At 48.8% G+C, this 19,032-nt stretch overlaps 3 protein-coding genes and 1 pseudogene across 7 annotated transcripts; 1 reads left to right on the top strand and 3 right to left on the bottom strand.

The window, feature by feature from the left end:
* Positions 1-978: 978 nt before the first annotated feature.
* LOC104584074 lies at positions 979-5,357 on the bottom strand. Its single transcript, XM_010238188.1, has 3 exons — positions 4,898-5,357; positions 1,971-4,507; positions 979-1,266 (listed from the first exon to the last, which is right to left on the bottom strand). Exons 1-3 carry the CDS (start codon positions 5,355-5,357, stop codon positions 979-981), a joined length of 3,285 nt encoding a protein of 1,094 aa, XP_010236490.1.
* Positions 4,481-9,666, bottom strand: LOC112271852. 2 transcript variants are annotated; one of them, XM_024462051.1, is made up of 2 exons: positions 9,522-9,666; positions 4,481-8,773 (listed from the first exon to the last, which is right to left on the bottom strand). In XM_024462051.1, the coding sequence occupies exon 2, from the start codon at positions 7,110-7,112 to the stop codon at positions 5,544-5,546; it is 1,569 nt and encodes a 522-aa protein (XP_024317819.1). In that variant the 5' UTR covers positions 7,113-8,773; positions 9,522-9,666; the 3' UTR covers positions 4,481-5,543. The 2 variants fall into 2 exon arrangements, with proteins under 2 accessions (XP_024317819.1, XP_024317820.1); XM_024462052.1 differs by having other exon boundaries at positions 4,481-8,740.
* Positions 9,667-9,883: 217 nt separating this feature from the next.
* On the top strand, positions 9,884-14,069 carry LOC100823896 (ACT domain-containing protein DS12, chloroplastic). 4 transcript variants are annotated; one of them, XM_010236206.3, is made up of 10 exons: positions 9,884-10,217; positions 11,480-11,534; positions 11,600-11,728; positions 11,847-11,941; positions 12,105-12,189; positions 12,291-12,350; positions 12,837-12,892; positions 13,371-13,476; positions 13,549-13,617; positions 13,699-14,060. In XM_010236206.3, the coding sequence occupies exons 1-10, from the start codon at positions 10,087-10,089 to the stop codon at positions 13,759-13,761; spliced, it is 849 nt and encodes a 282-aa protein (XP_010234508.1). In that variant the 5' UTR covers positions 9,884-10,086; the 3' UTR covers positions 13,762-14,060. The 4 variants fall into 4 exon arrangements, with proteins under 4 accessions (XP_010234508.1, XP_010234510.1, XP_003573594.1 ...); XM_010236208.3 differs by having other exon boundaries at positions 9,885-10,217; positions 11,603-11,728; positions 12,291-12,347; positions 13,699-14,069; XM_003573546.4 differs by having other exon boundaries at positions 9,885-10,217; positions 11,603-11,728.
* LOC112271853 lies at positions 13,841-16,810 on the bottom strand (annotated as a pseudogene).
* Between the last annotated feature and the right edge of the window lie 2,222 nt (positions 16,811-19,032).

The following is a 19,032-nucleotide window of genomic DNA, read 5'->3' as shown; positions in this document are numbered from 1 at the left end:
TTTTCTTTGCCTCTGGCTTCCCCCCCTGCCTACGCTGATCAACCATGGAAGGAGGCAGTACCTTGTAATGGTTCTGATAATGATAGAGGATTATTTCTCTTTGAAATCCATCACTAAAAGAGCTTTTTAAGCTAAATCCTCAGTAAAAATATGCTTTAGCATAGCAATGGTTTGGTTTTGGCCATCTGGCCATATATATATGCGCTATAATTTGGGACGTGAAGTGGAATTGGTTCTAGAATATGGATTACATGGTTTTGGGTACGATATGGTCGATCCATGATTTGTTTCATCCGATCTGATGCAGAAGCCAGAAGCTGACCCGTTTCACCATAATAAACAAAGCGATAATGATCCCTTCATCTGTCCTTCACTAATGCTAGTATAAAATACTGTATCAAGTTAGAAGACGAGATCATCCGTTCCTCTTTGCCTCTGGACGTGGTATTCATCTGTGATCTGTCCAACGTGGATGGTTTGTCGGCTAGAACAACTCCGACGGCGACGGCGAATTAAGCACCAGAGACGCTCTTAAATTCTAAACATTGACAACTAATTAACGGTGGATAAAATTTGGTCCGTTTATGCCTGTCTGATCCGACAGAAGCAGGGTGCGATTATGGCAGTCTCGATCGTCGGATCACGTCTGTGATCCGTGCACAATCTATCAGAGAATCTTTCAACTTCCTCCCCTTTAATCCGTGCAACTAAAACCACAAATTTAGACAGAAAAGGAAGGGCATGAGAAAGGAGTGACCAATCAGCCTCGGGTTGAATACAATCGAACAACCGTACGCGTAATTAAAGTGGATGAGACCGGAATGCAAAGCATGTCATCATATCAACAAATGCAGTGTTTTTTTCCGAAAGATCCAGCTTAAAATGCTGGCTTTCATATATTAAGCAGGTAGAAAATTGTACAGGATCGTCCAAGGAAAAAAAAGAAGAAGACAAGAAAAGAAAGGGAAATGAGGAGACTCAAGGAGACTCCCAAAGAAGTTTCCTCAGGGCTTTGGCGCCGGCAAAGGCCCAGTCTTGGGCCGCGTCTTTGATGAACACGAGAAGCTGCCTGCCAGAGATTTCAGTATTCCGTTCCTGCCAAATGGTCCAACAGGTGAGGATGATGAGCGAGTTGACTCCTTTCTTGTGGCCGTCGGCGGATAGATCGAGAATGCAATCGAGGAAGTCGGTGAGTGCCCGGTGATCGGCCCTGAGGGCACCCGCGATGCCATTGCAGTTTTGCCAGGCGGCCAATCCACACCAAACCTGTCGGGAGAATGGGCACTCAAAGAAGAGGTGAAGCGATGTTTCGAGATTCCGTCGGTAGAGGGGGTAGAAATAGCAATTTGGCCAGCCGCGACGCTGAAGGCGATCCGCACACCACAGCCGGTCTTGCAGTAGAAGCCACGCGAAGAATTTTTGCTTGAGAGGTGCCCACTGCCGCCAAACGAAGCCGGGAAGATTGGAACTCGAGCAGCCGATGAAGTGGAGTAGGTAGGCGGATTTGGTGGAGTAGACGCCGTTGGGGGAGGGGGTCCAACGAATCGAGTCCGGAGCGTTCGTGAGCAGTGGAGGGGCCTGCACAAGGAAGCGCCAGGCAGCGAGGAATTGGGACATGAACTTCGTGGTGTTGCCGCGGCGTAGGTCGGCGATCCATTGGTGGCCAGCGATCGCATGTGCGACCCGGCGGCCCTTGCGGCGCGAACGGGCGAAGAGGAGCGGGAAAGAGATGCGGAGAGGAGCGCCTCCAATCCAATTGGAGTCCTAGAAACTCGCCGTGAGCCCGTCACTGATGGAAACCACAGTAATCGTAGCAAAAAGGTCTCTTTCCTGGTCGTCGCAGGGGGTGGGCATGCCGACCCAAGGTCGGGTGGGAGCCGTCCACTCGAACCAAAGCCAAGACGAAGGGCGCGGCCAAAAATATCAAGATTGAGCAGACCGAGGCCTCCATTTTCCAAGGGAGAGCACACCTTGTCCCAGCTGACCTTGCATTTGCCCCTGGCGGCTTCCTCCTCTTCAATTCCCCAGATGAACCTGCGGCGCGCCTTGTCCAGAGCGGAGATGAAGCATCTTGGCAGCCGGAGGGCGGTCATGGTGTATATAGGAAGAGAGCTGAGGACCGACGACACCAACGCCCGTCTGCCGCCGGCGTTGATCCACTTGCCGTGCCAACCGGCCAGCTTGGTGCGAGCCCTGTCGAGGATGGGCTGCAGATGGGCCAGTCGCAGCCGGCCGAGGGAGAGGGGGAGGCCGAGGTAGCGGAAAGGGAAGTCGACGCGCTCGCCGAGGAAGGGCTGAAGGACGTCGTCGAGGTCGATGTTGGTGCAGCGAATCGGAGCAACAGAGCACTTGGCCATGTTGATGCCGAGGCCGGTCGCTGTGCCGAATGTGTCCAGAATGGAGAGAAGCGTTTGAAGATCGGGGCGCGAGGGGTTGATGAAGACGATTGCGTCGTCGGCGTAGAGGCTTGCTCGAAGAGAGACACACTGCAGGGGGAGCGGGGAGAGGGCGCCCAACTCGGTGGCGCGGAGCAGGATGCGCTGCAAGGGGTCAATGGCGAGAATGAAAAGAGGCGGTGATAGGGGGTCGCCCTGTCGAAGGCCTCGACGGTGGTAGAAAAGATTGCCAGTGGTGCCGTTGAGGATGACGGAGGAGGACGCCGAAAAGAAGAGCATCACAATCCAGTCACGCCATCGCGACGGAAAACCTAAGTGGAGCATAAGCTCCAACAAATATTCCCAGGAGACGGAGTCGAAAGCTTTTGCGAAGTCGAGCTTGACGAGGAGCGTGGGCTTCTTAGCGCGGTGAAGGGCGCGGGCGGTGTTGCGGACGAAGAGAAAATTGTCGTGGATGCACCTGGTCTTGAGGAAGGCACTCTGCGCATGTGATATGAGATCGCCGATGAGGGGAGTCAGACGGCGGGCGAGCACTTTGGCGAACAGCTTGGCGAAGGAGTGGATGAGGCTAATCGGGCTTTGGTGACAGATGAGGCAGATGAGGGCCGTGTTTAGAGCGTCGAGGTTGTCACCGGCTAGACGGTGGAGGTGGTGAAAGGCCGCGAGGACATCGAATTTGATCACAGACCAGCAGCGCCGATAGAAAGTGCCGATGAAGCCGTCCGGGCCCAGCGCTTTTTCCGTTGGCGAGGCTTTGACGGCCTCCCAAATCTCGCACAGCGAGAACGGGTTGTCGATGCTGGCGAGGGGAAGACGAGGGAGATGGAGTTCTTGCCAGGCAAGCGTACGCGTGCGGGGAGCTGTCCTACCGCGAGACTCGTCGAAGTGCTGAAAGAGAGCGGACGCTTTGTCCTCGTGGGAGACGTGGATGCCGGAAGGAGTGCCGATCATGACGTTAAAAAAACGGGTGTTGGCATCTCCTTCTTTGAGCCAGACGTGCCGGGAAGCTTGTCGCCGGCGAGCACGTTCCACCGCCGCAAGGCCGAGGACGCGGATCTTGAGGGCCTTGCGGACGTGGAACTCCAAGGGGGAGAGAGGCCGATGATCCTGAGCTTCATCGAGGCGAAGAACGATCTCGACGGCGAGGTGGAGCTGCTGTCGGGCGTCGCCGAAGAGGCCCTTGCTCCAAGCGCGCAGGCTGCGTGCAGTCTGGCCAAGCTTGATGCGAAGACGGACAAGGGGGTTGCGGGACAGGGCCGGCACGTTCCAAGCAGTTGACACGGCCTCGAGGAAACCCTGATGCCTGGGCCAGAAGTTCTCAAAACGAAAGCGAGCTTTACGCGGCGGCAGCGAGAAAGGAGCGAGGAGGAGAGGGCAGTGGTCCGAGTGAGCGGTAGACAGAGCCTGCACGGCGCAGGGGGAGAAGAGCGCATCCCGGGCGGTGTTGCAGAATATTCTGTCGAGCTTGAGGAGGGTAGGATTCTCTCTTTCATTGCTCCAGGAGAACTTTCTATTGGAGCAGCGGAGCTCAAAAAGCTCAGCGTGGTCGATCGCGGGTCGGAACTGCCCCATGAGGCGTCGGCAGAGGTTGGTGTTGTTCTTGTCGTGGGCTTCGTAAATGAGATTGAAATCTCCGACGATGAGCCAGGGCTCCCCGATCGTGGGAGTGAGCTCCTTCATCTCTTGCAGAAAGTCGGGCTTAAGGGCGTTGTCTGCCGGACCGTAGACCGAGGAGAGGGTGAAGGCGAGGCCAGAAGCGCGAATGGAGACGGTGACCGAAATCGAGAAACGTTGGTAGGAGAAGTTGTTGACGTCGACGGTGTCGGGATTCCAGAAGATGGCGATGCCGGCGCGGGTGCCATCTGCCGGAAGAAAGGCGTAGGCTGACCGTAGAGGGCCGGCAATGTCGCAGGCCAGCGCAACGTCAATGTGGTGGAGCTTCGTCTCCTGCAGACAAAGAATTCCTGCCCTGGCCGCCGAAGCCAACTCGCAAACGGCCTCATGACGGGCAGGGGTGTTCAAGCCGCGCACGTTCCAGCACAAGATGGGGCAGAGACCATCAATCATAGGTAAACGAAGCAAACTTTGAAGATTCGACGACGAGACATGAACTAAAAGAAGCACAGTACACCATCCACACATACATCGGGAGGAGACGGACCCAGCACAAGCGCCGCAAGATGGTCGTCTCCGTAAACACAAACCACGAACCCAAACATGAACTGAAAACTAACTTGCTTCGGCAGGAGGCCGGCAGTCGTCGAAGGATCCTAAGTCGACTAATCATCGATAAACTAGTGCGCCGTAGCGGCGGCTCTGGATGCAGCAGCCTGGGCAGCGGCGCGGTGGATGGCATCTCGGTCGACCCTTGTCAGGATTGCCAAGCCGTCGATGTCGGTGTCCGCGAGAGGCTCCTGGAAGTGCTGCACCAGCGCGGCAGCACCAGCGTCGACGCGCTGCTCAGAGTCATCGACAATCGCCAACTCCTTGGCGAGGCGGACCGTGGCACGCTGCGCCACCGAGGTGGAGGAGTGCATGCTGGCTTGTCGAGCGCTGCATCGCGGGGTAGTCGATGGAGCCTTGGCGGTGCGAGGGCGTGGCGGTGGAGTAGCACCCAGCACCGACGCAGAACAGGGTAGAGAGCACGTCGCCGGCATCCTCGGTGGCCGTTGTGGGCGCGTCACGTGTCGCGCCCATCGTCGAGTCCATGGCATTGGGCACCGCGAAGATTGAGCGGCTGGCAGAGGGGTGCACATCAACGTTGCCGGGGTCGATGGTGTTCGGTGGTGGCGAGGCAGTACCCCGCTGGGAGGGGCTGAAGCAGCCGCTGGTCTTGCCGGGGCCCAGAGGGAAGGAGAGCGGAGATGCGAGTGCCTTGGTGCAGAACGCGTCGAGCTCGAGTGTCATGGGGTCAACGCCACGCAGGGGCCAGCAGAGGCCGTCGAGCTTCTCAGCGACCATCAGCTCAGCTAGAGGGTCTTCGTCGGACGCGGAGGCAGAGCTGACCGGCGAGGCAGGAGCCAGGGCGGTGGCGTGGGCGCGGTGATGACCGAGGACAGGGCCAGGCGTTGATGAAGAGGTCCGTGCTCGGGGAGGGACGGCGGGGGCGGTGATGACCGAGGACACGGCCAGGCGTTGAGGAAGAGGTCAATGCTTGGGGAGGGGCGGCGGGGGCGGCAGCTCCTCACGCGGGGAGGCGGCCCAGCCACGGCGCCGGTGGCTGGTAGGATTCTGGCTGCGGCGGCAGGAACGCCCAACTCCGGAGGAAGTCGGCGCGGCCGCCCGGGCGGCGTCGTTACGTGGGGGTGTGGCGCGTCGCCGTCGTCGGTCGCAGTCTCCCTCGTCGCCCGCGTCGTCACGGCGGGCGTCGAGCAGGGGAGCCCGGCAGGCGTCGTGGAGGCGGCGGCGGTCGCTCAGGCTGGGCTCCTCTCCATCAGGCACGCCCAGGTACCACGTGTAGCGCTGGATGGCCGGGTATGGTGGAGACTCCCCCGAGCTCGAGGACGGCAGGCCGCTCTGACGACTCGGTGGCGAGCGGGGCACAACAACAGTCCAGTCCTCAACCATTTCAATGTGAATCAGAGCGTTGAAATGCAAACCTTCGGGCGGAGGAGCAACTGGGCGACGAGGCGGGGAGTGGCCGTGCATCTCCTCGGCACGACCGGCACCGGCGGGGAACACGGTGAAGGTGTGCGCGCACGGAATGTGGTCCGGACTCCAGCACCAGACCCAACAGCTGAAAAGCTTGGTGTCCTCCTTGGCGAAAGTGCGGCTATCAAGCCGGTCGACGATCATGTTCTTGTTGAGGACGGACTCGGCCCCCTCGACGGACCACAGGTGGAGGGGCATCTTCTCGATGACGACCCGCACGTGGAGAGGGTATGTCTGGAGAATGCCGTGCTCAGACTCCCGCCAGGGCCGCAGGAGGAAAGGAGTACCATCAATGTCGATGCGGCCGAGGGCGACGGCGCGGTTGCAGTGTGCAGGTGCGTCGAAGGGGATGTAGAAGTCCTTCGGTAGGTGCTTGGTGACACGGAGCGTGTGCGAAGGGATGTTCAGGGCCTTCTCGATCTCCCTGTCGACGAGGATGGGAGTGGCGGAGTGCAGTGGGGGGACAGCCGTCACGAGGACGCCGCGGCTACACAGGGAGAACACCTGCTGCTCGATGTTGCGTGAGGCCATGACGATGGAGTGGCTGAAGCCCGAGCGGCTCGGTGCAGGCTTGGTGAGGGCGCGGCTGATCATGGCGGCAGTCGGGGGCGGGGCTGGGAAACGCAAGCGCCGGTGGACAGGGAGGCGGTGAGTAGCAGGCTCGCCGGCCTTGCAGCGGCCAGAAGAAGCCAGGTGTCCCCACTGCCAGCAGTCGATGCAGCGAGGCGGGTCGCGGCAGTCAGCGCGGCGGTGGTCAGTGCTGAGGCAGCGGAAGCAGCGGCCGCGGAAGCGTCTTAAAAAGGCCTCGTGGTCGACAAAGGGCCTGGGCGCGCGGCGCAAGTTTCCAGCGGGCGGCATGGGCAGGCGAGGCTGCGACTCCGAAAGGGGGGGGGGTGCGGCTTCTCCGGCTGCCCCTCGAGACCACCAAGGACCAGGGCATTCCATTCTCGGCTGGAGGCGCAAAAGACGAGGGCGGTATGGAGCCGACCACGACCGATTGAAGGCGGGGGCACTGCACCACCTGCTGGTCCGAAGCGGGCACCGAAGGCACGCACGGATGCGCATGCGGAGAACAGGGGCGAGGTCCGGAGCAGGCGAGCGAAGTCAGCGGAGGGGCTGTGGAGGCGAGGGCGGTGATGGACCGGCGGATCCAGCGACGCGCGCCGCATTGCGACCATCGTGCCGAGGAGAGGAAGCGCCAGACCCAGCGGATCTGGGGGAGGAGCAAGAGGAACCAACGGATCTGGAGTGGGGGCGCGCCATGGTGGCGGAGAACCGGCGGTATGGGGTGGCCGCCACGGCCGGAGTGGCCAATGGCACGGGAGGGAGTGCTCTCGCTACCTCAGCTCAGCTTGGTTCCTCAGTGCCCTAAGGGCAAGAGCTGTATCTTCTGTTTTCACCCTTGCACCCGCATTTCATACTACACTTCGACTCTAATCTACTGATCGTAGTTTCCTTTTTTTGCTCAAGTGTCTACTGTCTATGACCAGCGACGCAGCTGCCTAGGTAGTCCTGCTCTCTGCGGCTGGCTGGGCAGTGAGCAACATCGTCCCCAACAAATGTAGTGTTAAACCGCAAATAAAGTCCATTTCCTTTTATAAGACATTTTGACAAGTCAATTTAGCCTGCCAAAACGTCTTCTAAAGGTAGTTATCATGTGGAAGGACCGGATGATTCTCGGTAACTTCCACACCTAGGCACTCAAATATAATTAAAATTACATCGAGACTTCGGTGTCAAAGAGGTTGGTCACGAAGCTATGACGTGGTGCGGATGGTATCTCGAGTTACATGAGACGACAAGCACATTTATGTTGCCACTATTGGTTGATCGAGTGTCGGGCATTAGGGATGGGTCTAGTCGGTAACTTGTTGTCATACTCGCCACTTTTTAAGCCGGCTTCTCCAATAGCAAACACACCATCTATCTCTTCGCACAATGACAATAGCAACAAAGGTACTGGAGCGGCTTCTTGGAGGTGGTTCAGGGTACGTTTGGTTCTGCTTTGCTTTTGGAGAAAACTGCTTTGCTTTTTATGCTGTGGAAAAGCTGCTTTGCTTTTCCTGCTGTGAAAAAGCAGGAAGTGTGTTTGGTTAAGACAACTGATTTTGCTTTTGTAATTATCTGAAAACTGTTTATATGTGAATTGATCGTAAATTTATGATCTTTTCAGCTCTATAAACCATGTATAGGACTGTTTCATGTTGTCCCATTTGTTCTTAAATTGTGTCTTGGTTAGTTTCTTTCCCGTTTTTACAGCAAATTTATCCTCAAGATTCTTCCAACCTTTGTTGTTCAAATAGGTACTAGGCCTATTTCCAGCAAATACCTCCTCCTTGCAAATATCAACAAAATGTTTGACATTTGCCTCATCCCAAACTGCCTTCTCACCCATACTTTAATAAAAAAGTTTGGGACAAACATTACTTCAGTGACAATGCAACAATCTATACTAGCACAATCCCATAATTGCACACCTTTAATTGCTAGAAATTAGAAAGGAAGAAGGGACACAGAGAGGGATCAGACGGGATGAGACGTACATGAGGATCGGAGGGGCGGTGGCGGCGTCTGCAAGTCGGGAACGGGTGGGCCGGGGCGGCCAGGGATGGACAGGCCGGGGTCGGGCGGTGCGCGACGCCGCCGGAGGAGACCGCCACCAGTGGAGAGGCCGCCGGAGCTAGGGTTCCTCCCTGTCGGTCAGAGGAAGAGCTCGATGGGAGACACTGACATGTTAGAAAATGAATCGTTTTTTACTTATGGGTGGCAAAGGTGGGTAAATAACTCCAAGTTGGCAAGGAAAAGCAACCAAAAGTACCTCTAAACCTACTTTGAGAATTGTACTACGAAAAGCAGATTGCTTTTTTGCTTTTTGCTATGGAAAATAACCCTTTGGTTAGCTTTTTCTATTTTTCGGAAGCAAAAGCAGAAAAGCACCCTAACCAAACGCACCCTTAGGCTCTGCACTTTCAACACGGCATCTTCCGTTTCTCTTAGGAGCTTGTCATGAATGATGTGCCTTATCGTGTGGGACACATCAGATCCGAGCGAGGATACCCGTTTTCTTTGTCGCAATAAAGACGCTAGCCTCTACCGGAGCGTCGATGTTGTGCTGATTTATAGTTGCTGTTTTGGGGTTGTGTTCATGTTTCTTTCCTAGGCATGTTTGAGCTTTTTTTTATTTTTTATGTTTCAATAATTTATTAGGCATCCACGTAATTTCAGTTCGATTTCTTCATAAACAATATAAATTACTTTTACGGAGTGGTATATATGAAATTGCGGAGGCTCCTACCTACTCTAGGAGGTTTGTAAAACATATTTTCTCCGTCCTATATTAAGTGACTTTCTATTACATGTATCTAAACGCTTTTTAGACATAGATACCTCCATACTTGGTTAAATTTGAGTCAGTTGATATGGGACGGAGAAAGTAATACGTTCGGACTTGTTCAAAATGTGCTTTTTTCATACCTCAACGTGGAATATAGCACATCTCATGAAGCTTGTGCCAAACCGAGACCAATTCTACGGGCTATTCCTCTCTGGATCCACGAGACCAGAACAAAGCGCCGTAATTATACCGCAGAACTACATAGAATTCTTGCAGCCCCTATGGTCCTGATTATTCTCCCAACCTCATCAAGGACCGAACCACCCCCAACCAACTTATCTGCACTTGTCCTCTGTCCTCACCCTCCATTTTTCCTAGCTGCAGAAACTCCAGATTGCTCTCCCTCAGAAAGGGACATCACTGAGAGAGAAGAGAGCTTTACAGAAGAGTGTGTGTGAGTGAGATATATATCCGGAGAGGGAGGGTTGAGGTGAGGCCGCGAGGTTGAGAGGGAGAGCAGAAGACCACCTCCCGTTTCCACCCCCCTCTATCCTATGGATAGAGCCGCCGCGACAGCCATAGATATCCTCGTCATGATCCCAGCAGCGCCTTCGCCTTTGTAGCACCACCTCATCTCCAGTTTCTTGGACCAGATTTGATCCCATCCTAGCACGTTTCTTGGATTTCTTTTCGCCAAGAGGGGAGATGGTAGAAATGGCCGTGACCGTCGCCGCCGGGACCCACAGGCCCTGCTCAGGCGTCTCGCCGGCGGCGTCCGGCAACCGGCGGCTTGCCGGGTGGCGGCCACTTGCGCCGGCGGCGCCCGCTAAGCTGAGGTGAGGAGACTGGCCCAGTCGCCCAGATTTTCTTTTCTTTCTGGCGCATTAGATTCTTAGCTTTCTTGACCGTTTCATTGTGTTTGGATGGTAAGATGCTGTGCTTGGATTTGAAGATTCGTAGCTTTGGCATCAAAGGTTTGGGCTTTTCTGGAATTTAGAACCGAGTGCCTTTTGGAATGAGTACTGCTGCTACTGTAGAACATGGTTTCGCTCAGTCGGATGTGTAGAATTCTTAGTTTTCATCAGCTAAAGTGGGTGCTAATTTACATCACTATGATAGAGCATTAGAACTTGATGCTTAGATCCATTTTTTTTTATTTTCAGTTGGAGAATATACCTGATACTAAGAATTGGTCTACTTAACTCTGGTTAAAAAGTTTGAGGCTTTTGTGAAATTCTGGTTGCTCTGGGTGATTTTATGGTTAAAGTGGCTGGCTGTGGCAGAACTCAGAATGCTGATACTTGTTATTGCCTATGGTTTGTTGATATATGGATTGACAGGTTTCAGATCCAATTCCTCTGTTGAAAGGAGATAATAAGTTCTATAGACATGGTGTAGTCAGGGACGTGCATAAATGATAGTTTGGACAATTTTTCAGGTGAAGTGAAGAAATAACATCAGCTGAGTCATGTGACTCTTTCCTGGCTAAACGGGGGTAGTGGGTTTTGTCGACTTGCAATTTTGTTTACAACTAGTCAGTTCATTGTTTTTGTTACAGCTAGTTTAGCTAAAACAGTGGTTAGTACAGCCAATGGAAGTTTTTTTGTGCTAAGGGGTTGCTTACATTTGCAGATACTGTCACTTACGCTGCAAATGTTTTTTCTTGTGAAGTGTAATATTAGTTTCTTGTGCTCACTTCTGTGATGAAGCTTGATATTATATCTTTGCTTTGTGTTCTTGGCAAAATTTGCTATTTTCTGCTGAAACAAACTATAGGTTAAAAGCCTTTTCCTTTATTGTATTATATTCTGCAATAAACACTTACATAGATGCTAAAATGTTTCCTTACTTGCTATCTGCATTCAGTTTGTTTCTATCAACTGATTAAACATGTTAAAACGGCCGTGGATTTAATTTCGGATGTTAAACTGCTATAAATTCCATCTAATGTTCAAGTGAGTATTGATGTTAGTTTTACGGAATTTGTCTTCATAAGTCATTACTTATGTTTTCTTATTACATCATAATCTTTTTATTTTCAATCATGGATATATGTTTCCCCTGTGTATTATTTAATATTGTTTTTTTTCTTGTTTAGATTGTCCTCTCCAGCTTTGAGGGTTCCTAGAGCAGCTTCCCCTGCAGCTGTTGAGGTAGATAGCATAGCTTACTAAAACATTGGATGAACCTCCATGTTCAACTGCATATACTTTGTTAGCAGGATGGGAGCTCTAGCAACACTGATACAGTTCCTACCCCGAAAGTTATAATAGATCAAGACTCGGATCCGGATGCAACTATTGTGGAAGTAACCTTGGGTGACCGTCTTGGGGATCTTCTTGATACCGTATGTTGTTTATCTTCATATTTCAGTATGCTTTCACAATTCAGCACAGTTTGATTATTATTTCTACCATCCTAGATTCATCACGTGCTTATTATTTTGTGCCTTGTTTACTGTGCAGATGAGTGCCCTGAGGAATTTAGGGCTAAATGTTGTGAAAGCTAGTGTTTGTCTTGATTCTTCTGGCAAACATAACAAGTTTGCTATAACAAAATCGTAAGTGGATCTTCTTATTATTATTCAGATGTGTAAAGCTTGTATGATGAATCTCTAAATAAGTTTGATCTTCCACTCATAGCAGAACGTGACATCTTTCTTCATTGTACTTTTCTGTATCTATCAGTTCTTGTCTAGAATGAGTGACAGGAATACTCTACAGGTCGACTGGCCGCAAAATTGATGATCCAGAGTTGTTAGAAGCAGTACGACTGACAATTATTAACAACATGCTTGAGTATCATCCTGTAATTTCCTTCACCTGTATTTTTTTTATTTTGCTTTTCTAAGCTGTCTTAACTTGAATTTTGTAAACTAAGGCTTCATCTTTTAATTTATCTGACACCAGGAAACTAGCAGTCAATTAGCTATGGGTGCAACTTTTGGGATAGAGCCCCCGACAGAGGTGGTACTTTCTTAAATCCATTTATAAATCAAAGAGTTCACATATTCTATCTCATCAATGTTGAATACCTAAAACATCTCAATCTCTCTATGGGATATACCCAAAACAATATTACTCCTACTTATCTACGTGTCTTAGGAGAAGGAAACATCACATGTTCTAGTCAACTTCAATGCCAGGAGTGTCTTGGCTGTGTGTGTGTGTGTGTGTGTGTGTGTGTATACATACATATATATATATATATGCTTGATTGCTAAACCTGACAGCATAAAATGTTCTTATGGTAAATAAGGTTTTGACAACAACCTTGTTGCAAGATAGATTCATATACTTTGAGTAGAGCAACTTGCATGAATTTCACGTGCTACTACGGACATGAAAATGCAGTCTGATACTCTGATGTGATCATAATCATGTATTTCTTTATTGAAGTGCTTGAGACTAGTTGTCTTTCCTGAATGTAAATATATTTTGCTCATAAATTGGCAGGTTGATGTGGACATAGCAACTCACATAGACATCTATGATGATGGTCCTGAAAGAAGGTATTCTTTCGTGTTGCTTTATTCTTCGTAGCGCAAGGAGAATTCATATACTCCCTCCGTCCAACAAAAGATGTCTCAAGTTTGTCAAAATTTGGATGTATCTGGACATGACTTAGTGTATAGATGCATTCAAATTTAGTCAAAGTTGAGACATCCTTTGTTGGATAGAGGAATACTCTAGTCTTCATCCTAAGTACATATTTATAAGGACAAGTTCTTCTATTGACATAAGCTTGTGTCCTAAAGAAGATATCTGACTCGAGATTTAGCTGTCATTGGCGTACTTGATATCTGCAACAACTATTGACCAAATTTTGTTTGGAGGATTTTGAATAAGAAAATGTGTTGCCTATTGGCTATAATCAATCCATTAGAGTTATCTACACTTTACTTCTTTGACTGCAGTAAGGTTGTTGTGTTTGTTATTCGCCGCACTTAAGATCACATTGATTTGAACTCCTGCAATGTTCCATTTCAGCTTACTTGTTGTGGAATCAGCTGACCGTCCAGGGTTGCTGGTTGATCTTGTTAAGATCATCGCTGATATCAATATCACTGTCCAATCTGGAGAGTTTGATACTGAGGTGACACCAGTCATTTGGAGCTTTCTATTTAGTTAAAAGGTCGTTCTTCTGCTGACATTTTCTATCTCATAGGGGCTACTGGCTAAAGCAAAATTCCATGTCAGTTACCGGGGCAAGCCACTGATCAAGGCTTTGCAACAGGTGAACTTATCATACTTTCCCAAGGAAAAATGTAAATAGCAGGCCAGAGTTTTTTTTTTCTGATGTAGTTTATTTCTGCAGGTCCTCGCTAATAGCTTGCGCTATTTCTTGAGGAGGCCGACAACAGAGGATGCCAGTTTCTAGATGGATGGTTACAAATCGCACGTCGAGATAATTCATGAGATGATATTTGCATGAATTTTGGCACTATCATCCAAGTTATTCTTGAAATATGCATAATTCCCAAAAGGTGATATACACGATCTTACCGCACATACAGATCTGAGCTATTTTCATTTGAAGGTAGATTGATCTTGTTGCTGTATGAACTGCGGTAGCCTTATGCCGGCACAATTCTTAAGCATGTAACGCACGATTATTTTGCTACCTGGGAATGGGATGCATGTTTGATGATAAAATAAGATGGCAACTTGTGCGGCCAATCGTCTGTTGCTTTGGTGAATAATATGCTTGTGTTGTTCATTTCATTGTCAGATTAATAATAAAGGTTATGAACTGCTAATACATGTGACATGAACACTTTCAGATAACAGAGATGAAAATGCTTGATCTTGCCATGAACATATTTGGCATCCATTTGGTTTGCTGCAACTTTGTACTTGGTGTGTTTTGTTAAAACCGATTATTTTTCTATTTTGTATTTTTTGTTAGTTGGCTAGTAATTTGTACTCTCTTAAGCTACAGAAACGGCAGCAGAAAACAATTATTTGCTCTCCTTCACTCGAACCATATACACATACAAAATTGAATGAAACGATTGATTTGTGCTTGAGAAACCATTTCAACCCTCACGACAATCAGACAGTGATACCCAGGAAAGATTTGTTTTGCGGAAGGAGAAGACATCGACGTCTAACAAACATGTAAATAAAAATTAACACGGCTGAATGTCAAAACTGAGAAAATAATACTTTCTCCGTCCCGAAACAAGTGATGTGGATTTGTATAGATTCTTATACAAAACCACGTCGCTTATTTTCGGACGGAGGTAGTATATGTTTTCTCGAGACCAGTGTGTATCAAAACATAAAAGCACAATTACGGACAAAATAATAATAAGAAAAAACAGACATATATACTAAATAGATTCCTATTTGGGTGACTACGCTGACATAGGGTAACTCAACGGAGCCCATATAATATTTGTCTTTGCCTCTCTCCATTATTTTGATGGGTCTCACGCTGTTGTGCCCTCTCATCTGTTCAAGTATATCCCCGTTGGGTCCGACCCTCGCGGCAAGCAAATAGCTATCGAAACCAAAGGAAAGCTCATTCTTCTGGTGGTGCAGCACCATCCAGTAATCACTTCTCTTGCCTTGCCTCACGTTGTCCGGATAGCCTGGAATGTTGCCAAATGGTTCGGTATTGCCAGCGTTAGACTCTTTGATCAAGTACCTTAGGAGTTTGCATGGGCCGGTAGACGCAACCACGTTTAGGTACTGCAACGTGATAACATCATTCGTCCGTGGGTCGTACCTCATAAGACGATCCGTCGAGTCCCCTGTTCGAATAACCATTTCGTGCTTTGACCTCCGGTAGTTCATGAAACTATCAATGAAGTAGACTTGGCCGTTAATCTAGTCGACATCAACCCCATTGGCGAATCGGAGAGGCGTGCCATCCACCACGTTTACCAACACCGCTGCCTCCCCCACCGCAAGGCCAACCCGCATGATCCCCTTGTAAGTGTTACCTATGTATAGGTATCCTGCCTTTTGGTGAAACTGTGGGCCGAGTGGGCGGCCACAACGGTTCTCGGTGATAGTCTCGGGACGGAGCTTGGACGCAGTGCACGTGTCGCTGCTGTAGTCGGTGCCGTAGGCGTAGGTGGACCAACCGATCTTGTCGCTGTTTCACTTGAGAACCTGACCGTCGGAGACGCCGCTATACAGGCCGTGGGCCTGTCCGTCGAACGCGACGCTTTCCGGTCCTCGTAGATATCCGCAGAGGGAGCGGTAAGTGCTTCTGGCCGCTGGTGGCGTCGAAGCTAACGACGGCGGCTGGTGAGCGAGATGGTGGCCTTGGTGAGAATGCTGCACCCCATTTCATGTTTGCTCTTCGATAATTTAGTCTCGCGTACGTATTGCGGCGATTAATTGTGTGATGGATGGGTCGATGTATTTTTGGTGGAGAGAAGCAACCAAGTCCGAGTGGAGCATCTTGTCCACACTCCATATGCTATTGACATAAAACTTGCACTTCGCTATTTCTGTATCTGTGCCAAAGGAATCTGTAAATAAATCATACTGTCATCTATATAATTTGGTCGCACATCAGTCGTTTGGTCTAGACTGAAACCGGAGACACATGGCTTGAGCTCGGAAATTGAAAAATCAACCTGAATATCTTGTAATTATATATCAACCAAATTGGACACCACTAAATGAATATTCCATTTTAGCAAAGTACAGAGTTTTAGATTGTTGGTGGATGGAAAGTACGGTCCATCACATCTAGATCAGCCAAGCAACCATCCTCTACTAGCATGGGGAAACCTACATTCTTGTGCAATATATACACCAACAAGACGGCCTAGAGGGGGAAGTACCGGAATTAAGGAACGGGGTTCAAATTGGTCCATAAATCTATTGCACAACGTTGCCTTCTCAACGGTTGTAGTGGCCTGCTACGCCTAATCAGAGATGGAGAGTGATGATCATGTTGGGGATGAGCCTTTGCTTCTCAAGAATCGTCCGAATCAATCCTCTGCATCTTGTTCGGGATGGCTTAATTCAGTAGTTTGAAGAAGTACCACAGTATGTGAGTTGTAAGATCAGAGACCTTTGAAGTACAGCATATTAATAAAGACCTTTCTGTGCAAAATATCTCATGAGATTGATCTGAGATAAATGTTTTAAATGTTTTCAGCAACCGCACCTTGCACCAACCACCAATATACACCAGCACCGATGCAGTGCGTCTTCTCCATTCTTCATGAGTCATTTCATCGCCTTTCTCCTTCCCTTCCATCCCAACTGTCAGCAGAAATAGCGTAAGAAAAAGCATGTTCTCTCTATCCCCGGATGATGGAGGTTCAAGACCAGAACTCGGAGTCACCTTCTAAAAAACAAAGGACTCAGAGGCACGTGGCTTGAGATAAGAGATCAACAAAATTAATGATAAAGAGCTCGTTATGATTTAATATTGCACCTCTCACTATTTAAATTAACTAGATGATGTCCCGCGTGTTGTTGCGGAAATTTCTGGTTAACATACCTAAGTGAAGTAGAGTAGCATATAGATTCTTCACTTAGTGAGGATACCTTTGTATAAAGTAGCATGCATGCGTGTGAAAACAAAAAGAGTTTTCCACTAAATAGGTGTGAACAAATTAATGATATGATGATGTGGTATGCTTGCATGTTGAGAGAAATTAAGTAGTGGGATTCTCCTAATTATATATATATATATATATATATATATATATATATATATATATATATATATATATATATAATACTAGCAGGGTGTGCCCGCGCGTTGCTACCGGTCAACAAAATCACAAACTATTTATTTTTATTTTTTGTGTAGGCAACTCATGGCGTTGTCGAGATCGGCATGCGGTTGTGGTGGCGGCGGTTGTAACACGGAGGAAAAATCGTGAAAAAAACTAGAGGAAAAGAAAATAACGGACAATAGCATATTTATTGTAATTTTAACGAAGTTAACCTCCGGCTGCGACCGTACCATCATCACCAACTCCAATTTAATATATTGGTATATATTGGTATAGATAAAGAATAGTCGATTGAGTTGACTTTTGGTGGATGGAAGGTAGTGACGAAGGGGTGACTTCGACAATGCCCATATTGAGGGAGAGCGACATGCGTGTGTGTTGGCGATCCCGTCAGCTAACAAATAAGGGGAGGCAAGAGTTACCTAGGTTCAGGGTCCTCGAAAGGTAATACCCTATGTTCTAGTTGTCTGATCTGGTATTGATGAACAGATTACAATGTTGCCATGAATACTATGACGCTCAGATTAGATCTGGCGTGAGGTGTATGAGACTGAGCCTCTATGAGAGATTGGACCTATCTTGGGGGAGAGAGAATCTGTCTCGGAGGAGAGAGTTGTACTCCTTGGTTCCCTCTTCTGGTATTTTATATATGCAGGAGGACAGGTTTCGGGTGGAGTCTAGATCGGTTAGTTTGTAAAAGGGTCGTGCAAATCTTATCCTTTAGCATTTTGAAAAAAAAAACCATAGGTAGTGGAAATTGGATGAAAACCAAAATTACAACCACTATCTGCATTTATATAAAGGATATTCGACACAGTTTGGTTGTTCGTGGATGGAAGGTAGAACTACATCCTGACCATCCAAGCACTGAAGCACGTACACATCTCTCTCCCTTAGATCTTTCAACACACACTATGTCTTTCTCCCTCCCTCTCAACTCATTTCATCCAACAGTTGCGGAGGTAGCCATCATTGGTCATTATGAATGAAAATACACTCGCAGTCCTAATATTATTGACGAGGTGTCAAATTAGTCCTAAAATTACTAAACTGCATATTTAGGTCCTAATTTTTTGCTGAGTGTGTCACAATAGGTCCTACGCTCGTTCATGAGCGTTTGACCGGCCTACGTGACGTGTTGACCGAGTACACGCCAGTCAAAGAGCCCGCTGAACATAACTGACTTGAGGAAAAATGCGTCCGCGGTCCTAATATTATTGATGATGTGCAAAGTTAGTCCTAAAATTATTAAACTGCATATTTAGGTCCTAAGTTTTTGTTAAGTGGGTTAGAAGAGGTACTAAGCTCTGTTAGGAGCGTTTGACCGTCCGACATGACCGAATACACGTCGGCTAAGGGGCATGTTGTCATAATTGGCGCTATGAAATAGTGTGTTGTCTCACCATCACCGCGGTTCTTGTAGGTGAGTCACCGTAGTTGCGGCTAGGGACAGTAGAGAATTGGGGCGGCTTGCTGGGTTTTTGGGACAGCTATTGAGTTGTTGGGGTGCTTGGCGGCGAACTGGAGGAGTGCTGGCAATGAGACTGACTTGTGGCTCTAGCTTTGGCGGAGAAAAACGGTCAAGGCAACGTAGCTTAGAAACTGTGGGGAGCCGTGGGGTTGGTCATGGTGTCATGGAGAACGAGGTTAGGACCTGTCCTGACCCACTTACCAAAAAAGTAGGACTTAAATATGAAGTTTTAGTAATTTTAGGACTAACTTGTCACTCTGTCAATAATATTAGGACCGAGGGTGCATTTAATCTAATTTTATAGCTTCAGTCATGTCCAGCGAGCTCTTTAACTGATGTGTATTTGGTCAGCCCCCATGTAGGCTGATCAAACGTTCTTGGACGAGCTTAAGACCTGTCATGACACACTTTCCAAAAAATAGGATCTAAATATGTAGTTTAGTAATTTTAGGACTAACTTAACACT

Source organism: Brachypodium distachyon, chromosome 3 (genome assembly GCF_000005505.3).
Source record: "Brachypodium distachyon strain Bd21 chromosome 3, Brachypodium_distachyon_v3.0, whole genome shotgun sequence".
Taxonomy (NCBI): domain Eukaryota; kingdom Viridiplantae; phylum Streptophyta; class Magnoliopsida; order Poales; family Poaceae; genus Brachypodium; species Brachypodium distachyon.
The sequence above is the reverse complement of the archived record's forward strand: the minus strand, read 5'-3'. Positions and strand labels throughout refer to the sequence as shown.

What these genes read in the sequence shown, in the direction of transcription:
- LOC104584074 (XM_010238188.1), bottom strand. Translation starts at nt 5,357, where the DNA reads ATGGTCGCTGAGAAGCTCGACGGCCTCTGCTGGCCCCTGCGTGGCGTT. An exon ending in CGGTGGCGCAGCGTGCCACG is followed by an intron (nt 4,508 to 4,897) that starts GTCCGCCTCGCC and finishes TGCTTCTTTTAG; the next exon opens with TTCATGTCTCGTCGTCGAAT. An exon ending in GCAAGGTCAGCTGGGACAAG is followed by an intron (nt 1,267 to 1,970) that starts GTGTGCTCTCCC and finishes TTCTCCCGACAG; the next exon opens with GTTTGGTGTGGATTGGCCGC.
- LOC112271852 (XM_024462051.1), bottom strand. Translation starts at nt 7,112, where the DNA reads ATGCGCATCCGTGCGTGCCTTCGGTGCCCGCTTCGGACCAGCAGGTGG.
- LOC100823896 (XM_010236206.3), top strand. Translation starts at nt 10,087, where the DNA reads ATGGTAGAAATGGCCGTGACCGTCGCCGCCGGGACCCACAGGCCCTGC. An exon ending in TTGGGGATCTTCTTGATACC is followed by an intron (nt 11,729 to 11,846) that starts GTATGTTGTTTA and finishes TTTACTGTGCAG; the next exon opens with ATGAGTGCCCTGAGGAATTT. An exon ending in GATGATGGTCCTGAAAGAAG is followed by an intron (nt 12,893 to 13,370) that starts GTATTCTTTCGT and finishes GTTCCATTTCAG; the next exon opens with CTTACTTGTTGTGGAATCAG.